The following is a 22,307-nucleotide window of genomic DNA, read 5'->3' as shown; positions in this document are numbered from 1 at the left end:
ACATGATTTGTATCCTGCAGGGAACGTTTTATTGCATAATTTCAGGGCTATGTGCTTGAACCCTTTATAAAAGTGCGAAGTTGACACAGCTGCTCTTATGACGACATGGGTGGCTCTGAAAAGAGCCTTTTTTCTGTCGACATCCCAAAGACCGCAACCTAAGCGCGCTCCCCGCGGATGCGGCGGGCGAGCTGGATGTCCTTGGGCATGATGGTGACGCGCTTGGCGTGGATGGCGCAGAGGTTGGTGTCCTCGAACAGCCCCACCAGGTAGGCCTCGCTCGCCTCCTGCAGCGCCATGACGGCCGAGCTCTGGAAGCGCAGGTCCGTCTTGAAGTCCTGCGCGATCTCGCGCACCAGGCGCTGGAAGGGCAGCTTGCGGATCAGCAGCTCGGTGGACTTCTGGTAGCGCCGGATCTCGCGCAGGGCCACGGTGCCCGGCCGGTAGCGGTGCGGCTTCTTCACGCCGCCCGTGGCCGGCGCGCTCTTGCGGGCAGCCTTGGTGGCCAGCTGCTTGCGCGGGGCCTTGCCGCCGGTGGACTTGCGCGCCGTCTGCTTCGTGCGAGCCATGTCTCCGCGACTTGGGCTCGCAGGCGCCCGGTGGCCAATACTTATAGACTTATCCTCGCCTTGATTGGGCCAGAAAAACAAGAGTTTCTGGGCTCGGAGTCTGATTGGGTAGATCTCGATCCTATTTGCCGAGTTCCAAGACGGTTACCACCCGCTCTTTCCCGAGTCCTTTCCCTCTTTTCTCCGGATTTATGAACCACGGAGGGTTTTGAAGAGACGGCGCTTTTCTGTTGATGTCGCGTTTCTGAGAGCGGAGTATAAAGTATTTCACACGCTGTCCTCCCCCCCCCCTTCCCCCGGAAACAAGCTTGCTCCTTTCACGTACTGCGGTAACAGTTTCTAGCAAATCAGTTACTGTAACTCTTCTCCCACAGTTAGCAATTATGTAACTCAGCCTCTGTGCTCAGCAGCCTGAACGCTTTGTACCATGGCTGGAAGAACGACAAAGCAATATATAGTGGAAGGGACCAAAATCAAATTTACATTTTAGCCGCTTCTGACCCCGACCAACGCCAATGTTCATCTGCCGCACACTGACCAACATTTTTCCCTTCCCTCTAGAGTGCAATCCCATCCACCGAGCAGCGGTACTAAAGGCCGGTTAAATCCTGCAGACAAAATGCTTACATGTCAGAGAAGGATGAGACTAACAGTTACTAATACCACCTTCCAGTGGAGAACAGTTATTAAATAATCAAACCTGTCACCTAGATGACAAATTAAAAATAACTTTCAAGGCAAATGAGTCGTTTATTTTTTATTTTATTTTATTTTATTTTTTGGTCTGTTTTTCATTTATTTATTTGGTTTTTCAAGACAGGGTTTCTCTGTAGCCTTGGCTGGCCTGGAACTCAGAGATCCACCTGTCTTTGCCTCCCACATGCTGGGTACGTGGGCCACACCACCACCCACCCCATGAATTTGTTATTTTTTAACGACTGAGGTGCTAGAATATTTTCTTCCACAAAGATAAGATGCTTTATTAAATGTCTAACATTTTCTAAGTTCTTCCCAAGAACAGTGAAGTTTTTTGTGTGTGTCGTTTAGTTTTTAACCTTTTAGCTATTTGACATGTTTTAGAAAGTGAATGTTATAATGGTTATAAGCAGTTATGCTAACAAATACAAAACTTTTGTTTGTTTATTTTCCAAGACTTGGTTTCTCTGTGTAGCCTTGGCTGCCCTGGAATTAGCTCTGTAGACCAGGCTGGCCTTGAACTCACAGCATTCGGCCTGCCTCTGCCTCCCGAGTGCTGGGATTAAAGGTGTGCACCACCACACCCAGCCCGTAAGATTTTCTTTATCATGTACACACGAGAGCCTAGTGTCTGGGTGTGTCTGTGTGAATGGGAAAGAGATTCTTAATCTCCATATGCTAATCTCTCTTATCTGTGGTTTTGATTTCTGCCTTCAACAGTGTGTAGGTAATATTAGATAATAAAAAATTTCAAAATCGAAAAGTCAGGAGTTTTACTGTGCATGCCTATCCGTAGCACAGTGATGAAATCTCATGCCTTCTTACCCAGGACAGAAATCATCCCCTGTGCAGCAGAGCCCTGCTACACATGAATTAATCATTTTGATGCAGCTTCTGTTATCAGGTCTCCTGGCAGAACCTTGAGCGCATATGCCATACACCGAAGGGAAACCGAGTGCTGTGTGTGTAAGGCGATGCACAGCATTGTCTGCGTGCGTTGGCGCTGCCTGGGGATCTCGGACTGCACCCTCTAAGAGTGAGAGGAAGCTGCTGTATTCACATATGGAATCCGAGAGTTGCAGGGTTTATTTAAGTTAACAGACAATAAGAAAATCCCGAGTCTTCCTCTTGACTAACTTTCCAAGGATGCCACTGTAAATGTGAATTCTAAGGCAAGGAGTCAGGACCCAAGAAGTATTTTCAAGGCTGCAAAGGAGGCAATCCTGCTGCCCCAGATAAGCTTAGCTTTTCTTCCTCGAGCTACACATTGCCATGAGTAACAGCTCAGAGCCGCGTTAGCTCTGTTGTGCTCCCACTTCTCCTGGGACGCTAGGGTGCTATTCACGGGGAGTTCTGGAGGCACACTTTCACCAGAAGGAGGACTAGGACACGGAAGAAATCCGGTTTCTTTGCAGTTATGGGACAAAGGAACTATTTCTCAGAAAAGCCCTGACGTTTTTCATTTTTTAAAAAAGGGCAGGGGGCGAGCAGGGTGAAATGGCACAGAGGCAGGTAGATCCAGGTGAGTCACAGGCTAGCCTGGTCTACATACATAGTAAGTTCTAGGATAGCCAGGGCTACATAGTGAGATCCTGTCTCAAAACAAAACAAATTACAAGTGCCTGCAGTTTAGAGACTGAGAACTGGAATTTTATTGATTGGGGGATGGGTACGAGAAGGTTAAATTTTTCCATACAGAAAATAAGCAAACAGAATTTTTGAAAAATGAACTACTGGGCATTCCGTATTTAATATGTGCTTGTATTTGTTCTTAATACAAAAGTATGGACAAGGTTTTGTGTTTGGGCTCAAGTATCCCCAGAGGTATATTGTAGCACCAACTGGGACCAGGTGAAGTTTTGGGTCTGTGGGTTCTTCCGGCTGTATACCTGATTTGCTTTTATTTTGACCAGTCTGCAATCCAGGAGCAAACTAAGAAGTCACAGGAATTTGGGTCTTTTTCCTTACTCCATTTTGAGATGGGCCAGTGTTCCAGTATCCCGCCACTGGGTGGAAATATATATTATATAATATATCATATATATTATATATATAATATTTGTTATATATATAACATTTGCTGGAATATTCTAGAATCTAGAAGTATATTCTAGAATCTAGAAGTACATTACACTGTTTCAGAGCTATATAAAGTGTTTAATTCTCACCAGACCTGCAGAAATGCTAACAGTTACATATTTTAAGGGCTTTTTAAAAATTGCAACATAATTCTTCTCTCTCTCTCTCTCTCTCTCTCTCTCTCTCTCTCTCTAACTTCCATGATTTCTTAGTTGGAACTGAATCCTCCAAGAAAAGATTGGCCGAAACAGTTTGTTTTCTTCTAAATATGTGTAATGAGCATAGATATGGGAATTCTCCACAGATGAGTATTTCAAGGTGGGTGGCTAGAAGTTGGGGGTCCGTGTACCTAGAGTAGGCGGTGTGAAAAGGAAATTAAGAAGGGACACTTACGGAAAAGTCATTGGCTTTCTGGGAAAATAAATAGTCCTTAGGAGAGCAGATGGGACAGGAATACTTCCAAGACAACGTCTGCTTAGGAATGGTCTCAGGCCTCACTCACCTCCAAAGAGAATGTTAGGGTTGCCTTCCCTGGAGCAGGGGCTTCAGCAAACAACAAAATGCTTGCTGACTTCTTTTGCAGGTTCTGCTCTTAGACAGAGAAGAGTTTCAGGATTTCAAGCCTTCAGCTCAAAATGATTAGCATGTCCACAGTGGGCACATAGTCTTGGTCCCCTTCACCTGAGAGGATGGTCTACACAGAGTCTGATTCTGCCTAGGGCCCTATTGGCATGTATGGCTTTTTGTTTTTGTTTTTGGAGACAGGTTTCTCTGTGTAGCCTTGGCTGTCCTAGACTCACTTTGTAGACCAGGCTGGCCTCGAACTCAGAGATCCGCCTGCCTCTGCCTCCCAAGTGCTGGGATTAAAGGCATGCGCCACCACGCCCTGCTGCATGTAGTTCTTTTATTTTGCAGTTAAAGAGTCAAGCGCAGGAACTGTCCCCCCATAAAGCAATTACTGAGCTTCATCACATCCCATGAGGGACATAGTCTAGGGTGTGGAGGAGTCAGCAAAACAGAGACGTGAAGCCTCCAGGGGCTGCTACAGAAATCAGAACACAGCACGTAGTGTCTCTGCTCTGAAGCTGTGGGAGCCCTGAACTCTAGGGTGCAGGTTTGGGCATGTAGATAGTGTCCATGCAGCGACCCACAATGGGATCTGTCCATCAAAAGACTTGAACAACTGTCCAGGTTTGCAGGCTGGGTAGGGGAGAGTGGGAGTGTGTGAGTTCCTCACCCCCTAACGTCCACATTTCCCAGGCCTTAGGTTTAAAACATTTGAGTTTTGGGGGATTTTTTTCTTTTTTCTTTTCCTTCTTTCTTTCTTTCTTTCTTTCTTTTTTTTTTTTTTTTTTTTTTTTTTTTTTTTTTTTTTTTTTTTGTCTGAGCTTAATGTTACTCAAAACCTCCTACATGTGTTTACATGTCTGGAGCTAGAAAATCTGGATACACCCCCCCACACACACACACACCACCACCACCAAGGATTCATAGCACATATAAATGTTAGAACAAAGGAACACTCAAAACAAGGCATATAAAACAAAACTCAAACAGCCTTCCATGATGTTTTCTGAAATAGAAAGAATGTTGTTGTTTTTTCAAGATTCGTCCATGATGGGCCCTGGGAACCATGCACACGCTAGCGGTGTCCCAGGACGTCACTGTATTCGTCCATGATGGGCCCTGGGAACCATGCACACGCTAGCGGTGTCCCAGGACGTCACTGTATTCGTCCATGATGGGCCCTGGGAACCATGCACACGCTAGCGGTGTCCCAGGACGTCACTGTATTCGTCCATGATGGGCCCTGGGAACCATGCACACGCTAGCGGTGTCCCAGGACGTCACTGTATTCGTCCATGATGGGCCCTGGGAACCATGCACACGCTAGCGGTGTCCCAGGACGTCACTGTATTCGTCCATGATGGGCCCTGGGAACCATGCACACGCTAGCGGTGTCCCAGGGCGTCAGTGTATGATGCAAACACACACTTGGAAAAAGCGCATTTTAGCCTGCTGCATGGGGCCACTTTGGGAACCTCTCCCTAGCTGAAAACAAAGAGCAGGCCTCAAAGGACTTGTCGAACGGAGTGGAACTGCTCTCCCAGGCCCTCTACTAGTCAGTGGGCCTCTGGGTAGTGGTGCGTGGGGGCCCACTGACCTCCGTAAGAAAACTCGGCGGCGGCGGCATCCTCAGACGAATTTTCCTAGGATCTAGTTTCTGCTTGAGCTGACAACTGTATCTATGTTAACTCAACAGCGACTATGCTCAGAAGCGCTTGCGAACTTCCCTTTCCACACACATTCCTGCGCCCGCAGCTTTCGAATATGTCACCCTTGTTCCTAGAACTTCTTTTGCGGCGCTTTTGCCCAAACTAGCTCGGTGGTCCTTCCGTGCAGCGCATTTCCCCCTTTTCATCTCTAAATTCCCTTTCACTTTCTCCAGTCTTCTGTCCTTTTAGCCTCAAAGCCTTCCATAAACAACAGAGCCATAAAGACTGCGGTATCTTTTAAGTTTCATTTGGGGGATCTGAACTCTCCGAGGAACCATGGCGTCACAACTTAAGAAAATTAAAAATAAAAACTAAAGGCGGGAGACTGTAAGGGACCGGTAGAGGGCAGAGAAGAGAGAAGAAAAAAAGAAACCAGAAAGATGACGCAATCTCCAGAGCCGGTAGAATTTAAAAAGGTTCCCGCCCGCGCGCTTTCGGTTTTCAATCTGGTCCGATCTTCTCGTATATCAGTGGCAAGCCACCTCCAACGTGTCACAGGCTGGTATTTCAGACGGTGTTAGCCATGTCTGGAAGAGGGAAGGGCGGAAAGGGCTTAGGCAAGGGAGGTGCCAAGCGCCACCGCAAGGTCTTGCGGGATAACATCCAGGGCATCACCAAGCCCGCCATCCGCCGCCTGGCTAGGCGTGGCGGTGTGAAGCGCATCTCCGGCCTTATCTACGAGGAGACCCGCGGCGTGCTGAAGGTGTTCCTGGAGAACGTGATCCGCGACGCCGTCACCTACACCGAGCACGCCAAGCGCAAGACGGTCACCGCCATGGATGTGGTGTACGCGCTCAAGCGCCAGGGCCGCACCCTGTATGGCTTCGGAGGCTAGACTGGCCCCGCTGCGGCTCCATCTCACCCCCATCCCTAACGGCCCTTTTTAGGGCCAACCACAAGCTCATCGGGAGAGCTGGGCACTCTTGACTTTCTGCTCCTGATTTTAGTGTAATCGGCCATCTCGACTCGGCACGAGGAAGGCGTATCCTCAAAATGGAGTCGCCGAGTTTGCGCGCGGAGTAGCGCGGTTAGGCGGCGTCTTTAGGCCACTTACTAAGCTTCATTTCCCAAAGCGGGTATCTATGGGTGGGTATTTGTTTCTAGATAACGGTGTGAGCCGCTTGTCAGGTAAGAGATTGGCTCGATGTGTGGCCAGAACTGGCTACAGGGAGGCCCCTCAGTTTAGTCAAGGAGGTAAGAAATCGACTGGGACTGCACCTCTGCAAGCATAGAGTTGCAACGCCATTTTAATGTCCGGGTAACAGAAGCAAGCCAGGTGTGGGGATGGGTGTAGCTCCAGAAGCTAGGGAGGAAGCAGGATTAGGGAGGGAGGGTTCAAGGGTCACTTATGCAGGATTTTGGAGCAAGCCTGAACCACAAAACTTGTCACAAAGAAAGCTGAACAAGAAGTTGAGGCAAATCCTAAGAAGACATTCAGGGATGTGGCGTGTTGGGGCCTGCTTAGGAAGAGACTTGCAGGAACATGCTCACCACCCGTCACAGAAGATGCATCTTAATTTTAATTCAGGCAAAAGTAAATTCTCAGTACCACCAAGAATACAGGAGACCACTCTTACGTCACTCACTCTAGTCTATCACCTTGATTTGGGGTGAACACATGGGTTGTGGGGTTTATTTTTATTTTTGCCCATTGCACATTAACCCTTTGGGATCCTGTGTACTCCATATGAAAGTTAAACTTTCAATTAAAAAAGCTGAGTTTTAGTGTATACCATCTCAGGTATACTGTGAGGATCATTGAAGCAACGTATTTGTATTAATCCACCTGTAATTGTCACATTTAAAGGAAATACATTTTAGGTGACTATGCAATTGTAAGTGTGGCTGAGACCTTGTGTAACATAGCCCAATGGTGATATTTTACACAACTATGATCCAGTGCAGCAACCAGAAATCATCACTGGTAACAGTTAGGATTCAGAAGCTGGCACCACCCTTGGGTATTGCTTGCTATGTTATAGTTTGCTTTATTGGATGGAAAAGAAAGTAGGTCTGTAGTCTTAATGTTAAGTAAAGAAAAAAATAGGTGGAAAGATACAGCTTATTTATTTATCAAGCATTTGAGGCAAACAAAGGATGTAGAAATGAAATGGGTAAAGTTTGTTTTGTTAGATATTACTGCTTTGTTCTTTCAATAGTACACTATTGAATTTCGTAATCAATTGGCATGATTTTTCATTTCCCTAAAAACTTCCAAGATCTGGCCTTTACAGCATTATTGGATGTTTTGTTCTGTTTTTTTGAGAGAGGGTCACACTATATGACCCTGCCCTAGAATTCTATGTAGAGCAGGCTAGCCTTGAACTCATAAAGCTCCACCTGCCACTGACTCTGGGGTGCTGAGATTAAAGGCAGCATGCCGCCACACACGTCACCCCCCCCCATGCCTTGTTATAGATTCCTTCATGTGGCCTTGACAGTGACCTCTGCTCACATCTTGTCAGTCTCACTAATACTACACTGCAGCCCGGCTGAGCCACCTTAGCTACGCTGAGCCCGTGAAGATGAAATTACAAAACATTCAGTCAGGCATCGCTGCGCAAAACCAAGACTGAGGCCTGAAGAAACCAAAGGCGATGCTTACTGTCCATTTCCTGTCCCCTTTGGCTTCAGGGTAGATGTCTTCTCTAGTTTCCGGTCACCAGATACTTAGGTGGAGTAAATGTCCCCAAGGCCTGTCCTGCAGCCGTCATGTCACTTGTGTCCTTAGCAGCTCTGTCCCAGCGGTGTCCTCATCTGCAGCTCCTCTTTCAGGCCCTGAAACCACTAAAGGCCACAGGCTCAGAGCCAGTTTGATTGGAGTTTTTTGTTTGTTCAGTTTGTTTGTTTTTGTTTTACCTCAATAGCACTGTGCTGGCTTGTTTTATTTTAGCTTAACACGAGCAAGCTATAGTCATCTGAGAGGAAGGAACGTCAATTGAGGGGGAAAAAAAATCCCCGCTTCCATAAGATGGGGCCGTAGGCAAGCCTGTAGGGCACTTTCTCAATTAATGATGGATGTGGGAGGTCCCAGCTGTGTGGTGCTATCCCTGGGCTGGTGTCCTGGGTTCTATAAGAAAGCAGGCTGAGCGAGCCATGGGAAGTAAGCCAGTAAGCAGCACCCCTCCATGGCCTCTGCATCAGCTCCTGCCTCCAGGTACCTGCCCTGTTTGAGTTTCTGTCCTGATTAACGGTTATATGGAAGTAATAAGTAAAACAAACCCTCTCCTCCCCAACATGCTTTTGGCCGTGGTGTTTCATCACAGCAATAGAAACGCTAACAAACGCAACCTCTTTCTCTCTTTCCCTCATGCAGCCTCAGGCAACCTTCTACAAGCCTGTGGCTGCTTTCCTGGTCCTCAGCCCCTCACCTGCTGTTCCCTGAAGCCTGAGACTTGGCCTCCTGCCTCAGAAGTCCCTTCTGGCTCCTTTCACATCCTCTTCTACTTTTTAATCTTCATAGACAGACAGCTTGATTCCCCATTTGTTTAAACAACTGCCTCCCATTTTTTTCTCTTTACACTTATTTCCTAAGTTCCCCTCTTCGTACAAAGCAATTCTTTCTTGAAAATACCTTCTTGTCTCTGTATATTATGAAATATATAAGTAAAATAGGATTGTTTTTTAATGTTAATTTTATTCCATCATTTTTTGTTTATCTTTTATTTATTCTTCATTGTTTCTTTTTTTAAACATATACATTTATATTATTACCCATGAATAAAATAAACTACATACAGCAGGGAGAACCATGAGACAATCAGGAATTATATAAATGTTACATTCATAATGATTTGGCTATTTGTATTTGGCAAACTTGAAGTAAACATCTTTCCTATCTTGTTGGGTCTAAAGTTCTGAATGAAAATCAATTTCTATCATATCTCATCTATCTTGATCTAAAAACATGTTAACCCCTAACCACCTAAGCTTAATTGTAAGACTAAACTATCTGGTCTTCAACCCCATCAGAGACTTGAGAAGGAATAAAACTTAAATACCTGAGTGAACCGGAAGTGCAGGTTAGCAGCTTCCTAAATAAAGAAATGACAGAGACAGTTTGCTGCCTGAACAGTCACCCAGCACTCTCTGTAACGTTGGAGCATCACCTTCAGCCTTCTGGCCCACTGTAGCTGACAGACATATTTTCAAGGCAGGAACAATTGAGGACTTGCTTATCTTTTCTTGGCGGAGTTTGGCCATCGACTCTGTCTGCATCTAAGCTTGCTCATTTTTAGGCAGAATTCTGTCTCTGGCAGAAAGGAGGACATTTTGCCCCGTGGCTGGTTTGCCACATTGAAGCCAACTCCAAAAGGAGATTCTCTGATGCTCATCATCTACTCTGAGGCAGGCTGGGTATTGCCAGGAAATAACTTGTCTTGTTGTCAAAGAATCTTTAGAATAATAAAAACCTTTTTAAATGCCATATTCTGTAGGTCTCTGAGGCTTTTGAAGCCTTATTTAACTATTAGAATCATATTTATCTGTTAGACCTAGGATATATATTCATGTGATAAAATTAGACTAGTATTTGACATGACCATGATTGGCTCAACTAATACTTAGCTGTATTACCTAATTATCCTAAATAGGCTGCAGTGCCACTTTCAAGGTATTGGAAGCAAATCTTATGTTATAATTGAGTTGGATGAGTTATATATATCTATATAGTGTGTGTGTGTGAAGAGTAATCTTAGATTTGAATTCTGTACCAATCAGAATCACACTTATGTTGCATCAATATACAAAACTTTATACCAATGAATTAAAAATAATCTTATTTGTGAGTAACAAGTAAGGCCTTGAGTGGAGGAGTAGATTCAACAATCTACCTTTTGTTCTACCCTCCCTCTATATATCAATATCCTCTTTCTTTCTTTTCAACTCCTATCTCCTTACCTATGAAAGAAAGCTAAAGGAAGAGAGAGACATCCCTGAGTCCAACCTAGTTTTCTCTCTGTATAAGACCAATAATAACTTCTAACCAACTTCCAATGAAAATAGGCATCTGTAGATTGAGAGAGCAAACAGAAACCTACCCAACCCCCCTTAGAGGAAATGGGATGTCGTTCTCTTAAGGTTTCTTCAGGCTGATTTGGGGCAAATAATATCTTTGAGGCCCCCACCACCACCCCAAATTGGGGAAAATAGTTAAGCAAGCCAGGGATAGCATTTGTGGTCCAATTTCTAATTGTTGAGAAATTCCAGGCTTAATAGGAGTCTTGTGTCAGACAGTCTGAAATGCTGGACCAATTGGGATCAGAAGCTTTTTACAGTGCTGTCCTGGAAGCTGTCCTGTTCTGATGGCTAACAGCAAGTGAGGCACCTTTGGCTGAAACATGAAGGATGCAGTATGTCAGTGTCCAGAATGCTAAGAGGAATGAATCCTGTCAGGTCTGATCCAGCGTCAGTGTCCGATTCTTTTGTTCTGAAAACATAATTTCTCACAAGCGTTATACAGTTCTAATACCATAAGTGTCTGAGGTGTGCGGGGTGCACAGAGCAGTTAAGCTGGTTCTCTGCTCATCGTGTGAGCAGCAGTAAGGCATCTGCAGATCTTCCTTCATGCCATACTAAGATTGGCCTCTAATGATAAGTCATAGAGAATCTGTGACCAACATGAAGTGGACATTCATGTCTCAGTCAGTCTCAGAGCTATTCCCATGTAGTGGGGTCAGCAATACAAGTTACCTGCTTGTTCTGCAGTTTGAATTCTTTACATCTGGATTGCAGGCCCGTCCCCATCCCCTCCCTACCCCACCCTCTCCCTCATCCCCTTTCCCTCCCTCCCCTAACATCTGACCTCGCCTATCCAGTGTCCTCTGTCCTACCTGTAACCTCTTCCTCTGTGGCCTGGCAAGGCCACCCTGCCAAGGAGGAAGTGATCGACATTAGGGAGGCACAAGTCCATGTCAGAAGTAGTTCCTATTCCCCATATTGTGGGACACACAAGGAGACTGTGCTGCCTGTCTGCTACATCTGAGCAGGAGGTTGGCACATCAGTCTCTGTATTGTAGTGTGGTTAAGCTGAATTTAGTGGCTAACATGCGCTTATGAGTGAGAATATGCCATGTGTGTCTATCTGGGTCTGGGTTACCTCACTCAGCATGATTGTCTCTAGTTCCATCCATTTGCCTGCAAATTTCAAGATTTCTTTGTTTTTGATAGCTGAATAGTATTCCATTGTGTAAATGAACCATAGTTTTTTTTTATCTATTCCTCAGTGCTATTCCATTATTTTAAAAAATTTAGATAAGGTATTTCTTTTTTGTTTGTTTGTTTGTTTGGTTGGTTTTTCGAGACAGGGTCTCTCTGTGTAGCCTTGGCTGTCCTGGACTTGCTTTGTAGACCAGGTTAGCCTTGAACTCACAGTGATCCACCTGCCTCTGCCTCCCAAGTGCTGGGATTAAAGGCGTGTGCTACCACGCCCGGCTAGATAAGGTATTTCTGCGTGGTCTTGAATTTGTTTGTTTGTTTGTTTGTTTTGGGGAGGCTTCTAGAGCACTGGGATTACAAATGTGTACCACCACACTTGGCCTGCTTCGGTTTAAGTGTCTTGTTTCTGAACATAGTATCCTCTGCCTACATCCCACACAGCACACTTGGGGAAATTTGCATATTAAAACTTACTAGCCAATGTGATAGTAATGAAGATACAAAGCATCTTAGGCTTTCTGTGCTGTGATGAAACACCAAGACTAAAAGCAAGTTGGGAAGGAAAGTTTATTTCCTCTTACACCTTGTAGTCCAGCATCCAGGAAAGTCAGACGAGGAGCTCAGGGAGGGCAGGTCTCTGCAGGCAGCCGCACAGGCAGAGGCCTTGGAGCGGCGCTGCCTACTGCCTTGTCCTCCAAGGCCTACTCAGCTACATGCTGGTATATCCCAGGACCACCGCCCTGGGATGGCATAATCTACAACTGGTTGGGCCCTCCAAATAAGTCATCAATTTAAAAAACACCCTACAGGCTTGCTAACCTGTAGAACATTTATTCTCCTGATTTAATTGTAATCTTGGAGGCTTCCAGCTTCTGTGTGTTAACCTAGGCCTAGGCCTGGAAGCTTCCAGCCTCTGTACAATCTAATCTAGGCCTAGAATGTTTTTAACCTCCAAGACATACTGCTGAATAAGCTCACCCTTTCTAGCTCTTTCTGAGCTCTGGCTGGCTGGTTCAACTCAGCTGTTCTGGCTCAAACTCTTCTCTAAGCTGGCTTCTCTCAGTTTCTCACTGAGTCGCTCTGCTTGACCTCAAACTAACACTAGCACTCTGCTCTAATCTCCTGGCTCCTTCTCACTCTCTGGCTCCTCCTGTCCTCACCTGGGCCTAGCTTGTTCTGTGTTCAACCTCTGTCTGTAAAACGGCCTCTGAATCCGACAAACCAAATTCCAGGAACTCAGTTCCACTGCACCATCTCTCAACTCCCTGGCTCAACCTGAACTGCCTGAACTCAGAGATCTGCACGCCTCTGTCTCCTGAGTGCTGGGGTTAAAGGCGTGTGCCACCACGCCTGGACCTGAACTTTACCTTCCTGTATTCCAGGCTGGCCTTGAACTCAGAGATGTGCTTTCTCCTGTCTCCTGGGATTAAAGGCGTGCCTGCACTCCCGCTAGAACATACAGACCCTACAAATGCTTTGGATGTGATCTTCTGCAGCTGTGTTCTGAATTAAAATTCCTCTAACCTCCAGGTGAGCCTCATGGCGGCGTTTTCTCCGTTAAGATTCCTTCTGCCCAGATGATTCTTCCTTGTGTCCAGTTGACATAAAAGCTAGCCAATACAGGACGCAATTAAACCACGGGAGCAGAGCCCTCAGCAATGAGATTAGTGGGTGAACTGTTCACCCCTCCCACCATGTGGAGGCCACTTTAAAGGAACATGGGTGACAAATGCCCTCACCAGACACAAACCTGTTTGTCCCTGGTCTTCTGAGTCCCTGGAACTGCCAACAATGCATTTCTGCTTACATATTGCCTAGTCCAAAATACTTTACCGTTGCAGCCCAAATGGAAGGCAGAGTGAAAATATGTCCTTTCTCCTGGTGAGGAGTGCCCAAGTTGTCTCCAGGTCTCCTATCTTCTAATAAGCTTGCACGAGCATTTCTTTTGAGTAAATATCCAGAAACAGACTTTCTGTTTCCTTCCTCTATGTAAACTTGTCTTAAGGAGTGGTGGCTGACTTGCATGATGGCTGCCTTAGCTCTAATGCTATAAGGATAAGCATTGAGCAGCCACCCCTCCCTCCTGGCATCCCTAGACATGATTCAGCTTGGCAGTCTTAAAGTGGTAGCTGCTACTGTTTCCTCTTTGTCTGACTGCTAGTTTTGTTTTGTTTTTGTTTTTTTTTCCACGACAGGGTTTCTCTGTGTAGCCTTGGCCATCCTGGACTCACTTTGTAGACCTTGTTTTGATTTTTCAAGATTCATTTTATTATTTATGTGTGTGAGGATGGTGGTGTAGGAGGTACCTGTGGGCACCAGAGGAGGTGTCAGGTCCCCTGAAACTGGAGTCATAGGTGGTCGTGAGCCTCTCAGAGTGGGTGCTGGGAGCCCAACTCTTGTCGTCTTCAGGAGCAGGGAGCATGTTTAACAGAGGAGCCACCTCTAGCCCCATGCCTGTTAATTCTGTGAGCATGTCTACATATGCTTGTATTTTGCACTTCCTTTTTGTAATCAACTTTCCGTTCATAGCATTTCTCTCATCCTATTGACAGGGGAAAACCAGTCCCAGCTGGCATTCAGGGTCCTAGGTAATCTGGCCTTAAAGCCTACACCACTGTCAGTTCATTTCTTACCACTGCCTTTGCCACATTCTGTACCCTAGTCACCACCTGCAATTTCTCCTTTTTCTGACGCCTCTGCCCGCATTCACTGGCTCCAGCCCAGTTCTGCTATGGAAAGAACTCCAGAACTGCTCTTCTCTTCTGAACTCAGGTCATTCAGTCTGCCCTTCCACAGTGCGCTTTTAAACGGTGAATGCCTTCCCCTCATAAAGCCCAAAGGTGTCATTTCTGTCCCTCCAAACTCATGTGCCCACCTCCAGGTGTGAAGACATGCCAGGACTCCTGAAGGGGGCTACTCTTAGTGGCTCTTGGCCTAAAACATAGGCAATTCCACCTTGCCTGCAGGCTCCATTTTCTACACCTCTGCTTGGCATGTAGCAAGCTGAGGGTCAGCCTGAGGCCACACCACCCAGTCCCAGTCCCAAGGAGCCACTTGTTTGCCTTATCTCTGCAGCTGCATTCCTCAGAACCTATCTCCCTATGCTTGAAGTTTTTACTACTGAGATATATAACAGAACATCCTCATTAGCTCCTAGGAACCCGCTTGCTTATCAGCTACATTCTCTCAAAGTTTACTCCCTTAGCTTGAAGTTTTTACTACCAGGCTAGAGAGCAGAATAGCTGCCATTAGCTTTCCATAGCAGCCCTGCTCTTGCCTCTCTGAGACCCTATAAAAACCCTGTGAATATTCTCAATAAACGAGGGTTTGATCAGAATCCAGACTTGCCCTCATTTCTCCGTGTCTTCCTGTCCTGTCTCTTTTTCAGTCCTGCATGCTCCTCCCAGGTTCTGTTGAAGACCCCGCGGGCCGGGGCAGACTCCTCCTGAAGAAAGAAAACAGGGGGTTTTGTTCTTTCTTTCTTTTCTTCTTCTTCTTTTTGGTTTTTTCGAGACAGGGTTTCTCTGTGTAGCCCTGGCTGTCCTAGACTCACTTTGTAGACCAGGCTGGCCTCAAACTCACAGCAATCCACCTGCCTCTGCCTCTGGAGTGCTGGGATTAAAGGTGTGTGCCACCACTGCCAACTCGGTTTTATAATGACTGGTGATTATACAGTGTTCTTGTAACTTTCTGTTAATATTCATACCACCAGTAACTTTAAAAACACATTTTTATTTTCTGTGCTGTCCATATTATACACATAGTAGCACAGTGCAGGGCTGAGGTGAGGGGGCAGCTTGCTAGAGTTGGTTTTCTGTTTCTACCACATGGGTCTGAGGGATAGAGCTCAGGTCACTAGGCTTGGAGGGAAGTGGCCTTAGCCACTATGCCATCTTGGCAGCCCAATTTATTACATATGAAACTGCCTTAAGTAATGTAAATTGTAATCATTACAACTCTTGCACGGTTGTAACCTATTAGCACATGGTAACATCCTAAGGAAATGGGAGGAAGTATCATTTTAAAGTATTTATTTCATGAAATAGACTGGGATTAAAAATAGCACTTTGTTTCCATTTTAGATCTATATGAATATATGTATTAGGTGGTAAAATGGATGTTTTGTTGTAGTTGGTTCCAAGTTGCACTAAGAAATTCTGGAGGTCATGCACTATTTCCTGTCTCGCTCTCTGAATCAATACAAAAGAAAAGCAAAGCACAAGACCCAGGCCTCATTGGCTGCACAGGCATCGTTTCTGAACATGTTCAACAGAGATCAAACAGCCCTCCCTCTCAGACCAGGTGCAGAGCAAATGAGGGCCTGAGTGACGACAGGCTAGCTGGGCCTGCTCGGGGACACAGGTGTGCGCAGGAGTGACAGGCTAGCTGGGCCTGCTCGGGGACACAGGTGTGCGCAGGAGTGACAGGCTAGCTGGGCCTGCTTGGGGACACAGGTGTGCGCAGGGTTGGAGCTCGTGTCTAGAAACTGGCCGTATGGTCCAAATTATCCACCAATTGTTTTGGCTGCAGTTTATTTTTCCATGACAGTTGTAATTAAGATGTGTAATGCTACTTAGGGTAGCTATGTGAGACCAAAACAGGAGCCACATTGTCGTACACTGTTATTAAGTCTCCATACCTTAAAAGAATAAGTTACTGTTTCCTAAGCCTAATGTATCCCACAAACCATGTTTTTGAACCCAAGCTGAACTTGTAACCCCATGATGGATACCTTAATAAAGTCCTGAACCTGTGCTATGACTGCCCTTTTGCCTATGAAAATACGTCTTCCCAGATGCCCTGATGGCTCCCCTTCCACATGATGTATCCTCGCACTTGTTTTTATAGCCAGCTGTTTTCTATCATACTCACCTACCCCACAGGCAGCCTTGAGCCCTGACTTTTCCGTCCAGCGGCCAACAGCCCATTACCGCAACAGCCATTTTCTATCAATCCTAACCCTTCTTCATAGGAGGCACTGCTGTGCCCAGATCTCGAGACCCCCACACAAAAAGACCACCAGGACTTGATAGCGATGCAATACACACAGGACCTTTACTTTTTCGGCTGGAACCAGGCTCTGCCGGTCACCAACACAGTGGTATACAGAAAGAGCCCTGATCTCTGAACCAAGGGTAAATATATAGGTTCCTATTCCTCCCAGCACCCCAAAGCAGGGGAGTTCCAGCCTGGCAAGCACCTATTGGTTGAGTAGCATACTAAGGTCTAATGTATCTCAGCACCCCAAAAGCCAGTGAGGGGATACTCTCTGAAACCCTGACTTAGGGTGAGGCTGCCGTCTGGCCAGTCCCTTGTGAATAAACCTTGCTTAATCAGACAGCCATGAAGATGGTTTTTCTCAGGTCTGACAGTGTTCCTTCTCCAGTCGACTGTGTTTGGTATAACACAGGAGACACAGCTCTAAGGCGTCTCTGAGGGTGTTTGCAGACAAGCGTTAACTGGGGAGGAAAGACCCCATTTCTGATGTAGGCAGTTCCGTGCAAAGGCCTGGGGTTCCGGGCTGAATGACAAGGCGTTAGGCGAGAACCTACAACTAGCTGTGCCTTGACTACTGTTGCAGTGTGGACAACTGACCTGACTCTCACCACCCTTCCTTCACCATATCCCTTCTGGGCTTTGTTTTGTTTTTTTGAGACAGAGTCTGTGTTGCCCTCGGTGTCTTTGAACTCACTATGTAAGTCAGGCCAGCCTCACAGTCAGAGATCCTCCTGCCTCAGCCTGAGTGCCAGGGTTAAGGGTGTGTATCACACCCTCCCCGCCCCACCCCCTTGGCTTTTCTATCCTTTCTTAAACCAAAATAACTCTATCTTCACTTGAATTGCTACTGTTGGCTATTTCTCACAGCAACAGCAACAGCAACAACAAAAGTAATGCAATGCTGATGTAATTAATGTTAATGGCACCATTGTTGGCTATTACTGAAATGGACCAAGCAGTGAAACTACCATATTGGATCATTCCGTGGGCAGAAAGGTTCCTTGGGGACCAAACTGCAAGATTCTCTCTTAGGGTGGGGCAGGGAGAAGAGCAAAATGGTGAAACAAAACAAAACAAAACAAAAAAAACAAGCAGATTTTACCATTGTCAGCAGGGTGGGTCTCGGAGCTGTAGCAACTGTTTGGATCTAATGCAACTAGTTGCCTTTGCCTGAGGTTTTTGACCTTTGGGGTGGATTAAGGCAGCAGCTTCCTGGCAAAGGGAAACCTGCTTTTAGGCCTGTTTACCTAACAACAATCCTTCTTTTAACCTGGACCTAACGACTACACAGCTCCTACCTCCCAGTGGGCCTTCTGTTTTTGAGACAGGGTCTCTCTGTGTAGCCTTCGCTGTCCTGGACTCACTTTGTAGACCAGGCTGGCCTCAAACTCACAGCAATCCACCTGCCTCTGCCTCCCGAGTGCTGGGATTAAAGGCGTGCACCACCACGCCCAGCAGTAACAAGGTTCTTAAAGTTTGTTCTGCAGTCCCTTTCTCTCTCCTGACCACCATCCCTCCCTCTTTAGATGTATTTTATTTACCTGTATTTGGGGAGGTCCCATCCTGAGCTCCATCCACATCCCAAGGCAATCCTCTTAACAGGGCTGGATCCTTAGAGATATAAAAAGAGGGGTCTTTCCCTTGGCCATCAGCCCTCAGAGGGTGCTCATGGTATGGGAGGTGTGCTATGGGGGAGGGGAGGGTACAGTTTGCTGGGTTCTGTTATTATTTAAGCCAAAGCTAAAAGTGAGGCCCACAAATGGCATCCTAGTCTTCTCGGCCATTTGCTTACAAGCAGTTTTGTGCTCCTTTGGGTTGGGAGCTGCCTCAAGAACCTCAAAAGTCCTTTCCAGAATCCCAGCCCAGAGCTGTTCTTGCTCTGTAACCGCTAGGCCTCCAAGAGATCTGGCTCCTTGAAACCGACAGCATCGTATTCAGCTAAGATAGATCAAGCAAGCCAGGCCCATCAGTAAACAGTTCCGGCCAGCTGGGATGGCCCAGACGCCGCTGCCTGGCTGTTAATGCTGTGAGGAATATTGCTGGCCCCAAGCTGAGGGCAGAGAGTAAGGGAGGGGTTAGAAGGAGACTTGTAGGAGTAAGCCCTAAAGCATGAGCAGGTCTCTGAATTTGCAAAAGAGAGGGTATTTTGGACAGAGTGACGGATGAAGACACTTTTTTAATTGCAGGCGCTATAGGATGGCAGGATGGATTTGTTCAGCTGGAAGAGTGCCTAAGCCTAGGAAGCAATAGAAACCCCAGGAACTAGATAGGTATTAAATTTTTACTGAGATTAAAAAATAATTATTGGCCGGGCATAGTAGCGCACGCCTGTCATCCCAGCACTCGGGGAGGCAGAGGCGGAGGCAGGTGGATCTCTTTGAGTTCAAGGCCAGCCTGGTCTACAAAGCGAGTCTAGAACAAAACAAAATTTACTGTGGCTGTGGCTGAAAAGATGGCTCAGCTCTTAAGGGCATTGGCTGCTCTTGCAGAAGAGACTCAAGTCCACTTCCCAGCACCTATAACTTCAGCTCCAGGAGATCCATCAATTTCTTTTGGCCTCCTCAGGTGCCAGGAAGGAGAATGGTACACGTATGTACATGCATACATGCGAAACACTCATGCATCTAAAATGAAGTTTTTTTAAAAAAAATATTTATTATGTATACAGTGTTCTGTTTGTATGTACACCTGCACAGCAGAAGATGACACCACATTACAAAAGGTTGTGAGCCACCATGTGGTTGTGGGGACTGAACTCACGGCCCTTGGAAGAGGAGCCAGTGCTCTTAACCTCTGAGCCATCTCTCCAGCCCTAAAACAAAAATTTAAAAGATGCTCCTCACAGACTGTTTCTCAGTGGCAGAAACCTTCCTGAATATGTAATCTTGGACCAGGGCTGTTGAGGTATCAGTCAAGGCAAGGGTCCCGCACAGATAAATAGTGACATGACCGAGAACATCTGTAGTATTTTGTGACTTCTGAGTTTTGGGCAAAGGACAAGGAACTTGTAATAGATGAAAGGAGAAAGGCAGTTTATCACTAAAGTGGGGAAAGTTCGGGAAGCTGTGAGAAACACTGGTGTGTTTGGCTCTCAAGGTGAGACCAGGGTAAGTAGGGGAATGGAGCCAAAAGAAAGTTACCGTTGTGATGGCCGTCCTTTTATTGCACGGTTTCCCTCCCTGCATGCGCGGCACATGCACGCGTGCGCGCGCGCACACACACACCTGTACCCAATATCTCGCCCGATAGCAACTGTAAAACGTGGCTCCCATTCTCCTGGCTCAGTTGTGTCTGGGAGGCTCACTGCATCCTTCTGCAAACCTAGGCCTAGTCCTGGAAGCTTCTAGCCTCCGAACAATCTAACCTAGGCATAGAATGCTTTCAGCCTCTGAGACTTACTGCTAAATATGATCACCCTTACTTCTTCTTTCTGAGCTCGAGCCTGGCTGGTTCAACTCAGCTGTTCTGTCTCAAACTCTTCCCCCAGCTGACTTACTCAATCTGGCTTCTCTCTTGGCCTGGAATTGCTCTGCTTGGCTTCAAAATAACTCAGCAATCTGCTCTAACCTGGCTTTTCTCATTTCCTGGCTCATTGCGTCTTCACCTGAGTTCTCTCTTTGTAAACCATTTGTACTACGGTACTGGTAAACTGTGCTTCTCCCTCCCCCCCTCCCCCCCTGCTCCCCTGTCTCCCTCGGCCCCCTCCCCACTCTCTCTAGGCATCGCCTCTTTAAGTAGCTTCCCTTCCTTTCTGTTCTTGTGAGTTGGGCATATCCCAGTCTGTCAAATCTTCTGATTTGTCACCTTTCCTGCCACTCAATTAGACATCACTTTCAAACATAGGTGCTTCCATTTACAAACTTACTTTACATTCATTTGGGATTCAAGGCAAGTACCACCACCTGCACCTAAGCTTTTCTTTACCTAATATTTGTTCCATACCAAGCTTGCCTTGAGCCCAGGTCTGTTCGCCTGTCTCTGAATTAAGGCTTGTTTGCATTCTATTTACATCACACAGACTTAGATTCTTGGATGTGATCTCTTGCCAGAATGCCATATTCTGAATTAATATTCCCCTACAGTAGATGACTTAGGTAAGACATTAAATACTAAAACTTAAAATACTGTTATATAATGGTAGACACTTACGTGCCAAGCACAAAACTAAAGCCCTGCACTGATTGCTAAAGCCTAATTGTGCAGAGAGCACAAGCTTTTACCAGTAAGCAATGCATGTTAGCCGGAGACCGCTGGCCTTGATTCCCAGCCCGCAACTTTGAAACTTGGCAGCAGCTATTTCCTTAGCTGTAGGGCCGTATGATTCAGCAACTAACCTTGTAAGAGGAAGCAAACACAAAAGGCCAGTATCTGTAAATCGGAAGATCTCAGCAAAGTACCTTAAGAACTACCTGGGCAAAAACACTTAGGTAGCCATACCTCGGAAAACCTAGGTTTTATCACCTGGTGAAACCAAGTAGTGTCTACACTGTTAGTCATAGCAAAAGGGCTCTCATCTCGTCCGTAAACATATAGTGTGGCAAGCTCCTTCAGGGCGCATGTGGCGGCTCTGAAAAGAGCCTTTGATGGATGGATGGATGGATGGAAGGAACCGAGGTCGAGCTCAGGCGCGCTCCCCGCGGATGCGGCGGGCGAGCTGGATGTCCTTGGGCATGATGGTGACGCGCTTGGCGTGGATGGCGCAGAGGTTGGTGTCCTCGAACAGCCCCACCAGGTAGGCCTCGCTCGCCTCCTGCAGCGCCATGACGGCCGAGCTCTGGAAGCGCAGGTCCGTCTTGAAGTCCTGCGCGATCTCGCGCACCAGGCGCTGGAAGGGCAGCTTGCGGATCAGCAGCTCGGTGGACTTCTGGTAGCGCCGGATCTCGCGCAGGGCCACGGTGCCCGGCCGGTAGCGGTGCGGCTTCTTCACGCCGCCCGTGGCCGGCGCGCTCTTGCGGGCAGCCTTGGTGGCCAGCTGCTTGCGCGGGGCCTTGCCGCCGGTGGACTTGCGCGCCGTCTGCTTCGTGCGAGCCATGGCGGAGACAGGAGACTCACAGGTCAGGAGCGCAGGAGACCTGACCCGGGACCGAGCCCGCCGCCTTTATAGGCGCAGTCTCCCCCACGGCGGGGCGGAGACAGCCGCTTGAAAGGCCCGCGCTGCCGGGCCATTGGTCGTGCGGTCACCGGCCCCGGCACCGCCCCCTGGTCCCGCCCTCGGGCCTGCTGACTTTGCCTACGTTCCGCGCGGGTGGGGCCGGGGCCGGGGCCGCGGCCGCGGCCGCCTCTCGTAGCTACCGGTAGGCTAGAGGTCCCAGCTTGCGCGCCCCGCCCGCCCGCCGTCCAAAGTCGCAGAGCAGAACTAAGCTAGTAGGTTTTTCGGTGCCGTCCAGGCCCAGGCGGCCCCCACGATCCCTAGAGCTGCCCGCGCCCGGTGTTTACGGGACAGATTCCTTTCCTAGACCTTGCAGGAGGACCGGGCGGATGAGACGAGGGCTCTAGCTGCAACTTAAGTCTAGCCTGGCCACGACCTGCTGGT

General features: G+C 47.3%; 2 protein-coding genes across 2 annotated transcripts; one reads left to right on the top strand and one right to left on the bottom strand.

Annotated features, from left to right (window-relative positions):
• Positions 1-99: 99 nt before the first annotated feature.
• Positions 100-21,897, bottom strand: LOC127199101 (uncharacterized). The gene is made up of 2 exons (XM_051156952.1): positions 21,402-21,897; positions 100-707 (listed from the first exon to the last, which is right to left on the bottom strand). The coding sequence occupies exons 1-2, from the start codon at positions 21,804-21,806 to the stop codon at positions 159-161; spliced, it is 954 nt and encodes a 317-aa protein (XP_051012909.1). The 5' UTR covers positions 21,807-21,897; the 3' UTR covers positions 100-158.
• On the top strand, positions 6,105-6,519 carry LOC127199580 (histone H4). The gene has a single exon (XM_051157731.1). The coding sequence runs from the start codon at positions 6,144-6,146 to the stop codon at positions 6,453-6,455; it is 312 nt and encodes a 103-aa protein (XP_051013688.1). The 5' UTR covers positions 6,105-6,143; the 3' UTR covers positions 6,456-6,519.
• Positions 21,898-22,307: the final 410 nt, after the last annotated feature.

This window comes from Acomys russatus, chromosome 15 (genome assembly GCF_903995435.1).
Source record: "Acomys russatus chromosome 15, mAcoRus1.1, whole genome shotgun sequence".
Classification (NCBI taxonomy): Eukaryota; Metazoa; Chordata; class Mammalia; order Rodentia; family Muridae; genus Acomys; species Acomys russatus.
Note: the sequence above shows the minus strand (reverse complement) of the source record. Positions and strands in the feature narration are given on the sequence as shown.

Excerpts from the sequence above, each read along its gene's own strand:
- LOC127199580 (XM_051157731.1), top strand. The coding sequence starts at position 6,144 with ATGTCTGGAAGAGGGAAGGGCGGAAAGGGCTTAGGCAAGGGAGGTGCC.
- LOC127199101 (XM_051156952.1), bottom strand. The coding sequence starts at position 21,806 with ATGGCTCGCACGAAGCAGACGGCGCGCAAGTCCACCGGCGGCAAGGCC. Across the intron at positions 708-21,401 it reads GCCGCATCCGCGGGGAGCGC|TGGAACTCGGCAAATAGGAT; the intron begins GCCTGAGCTCGA and ends TGGTAACCGTCT.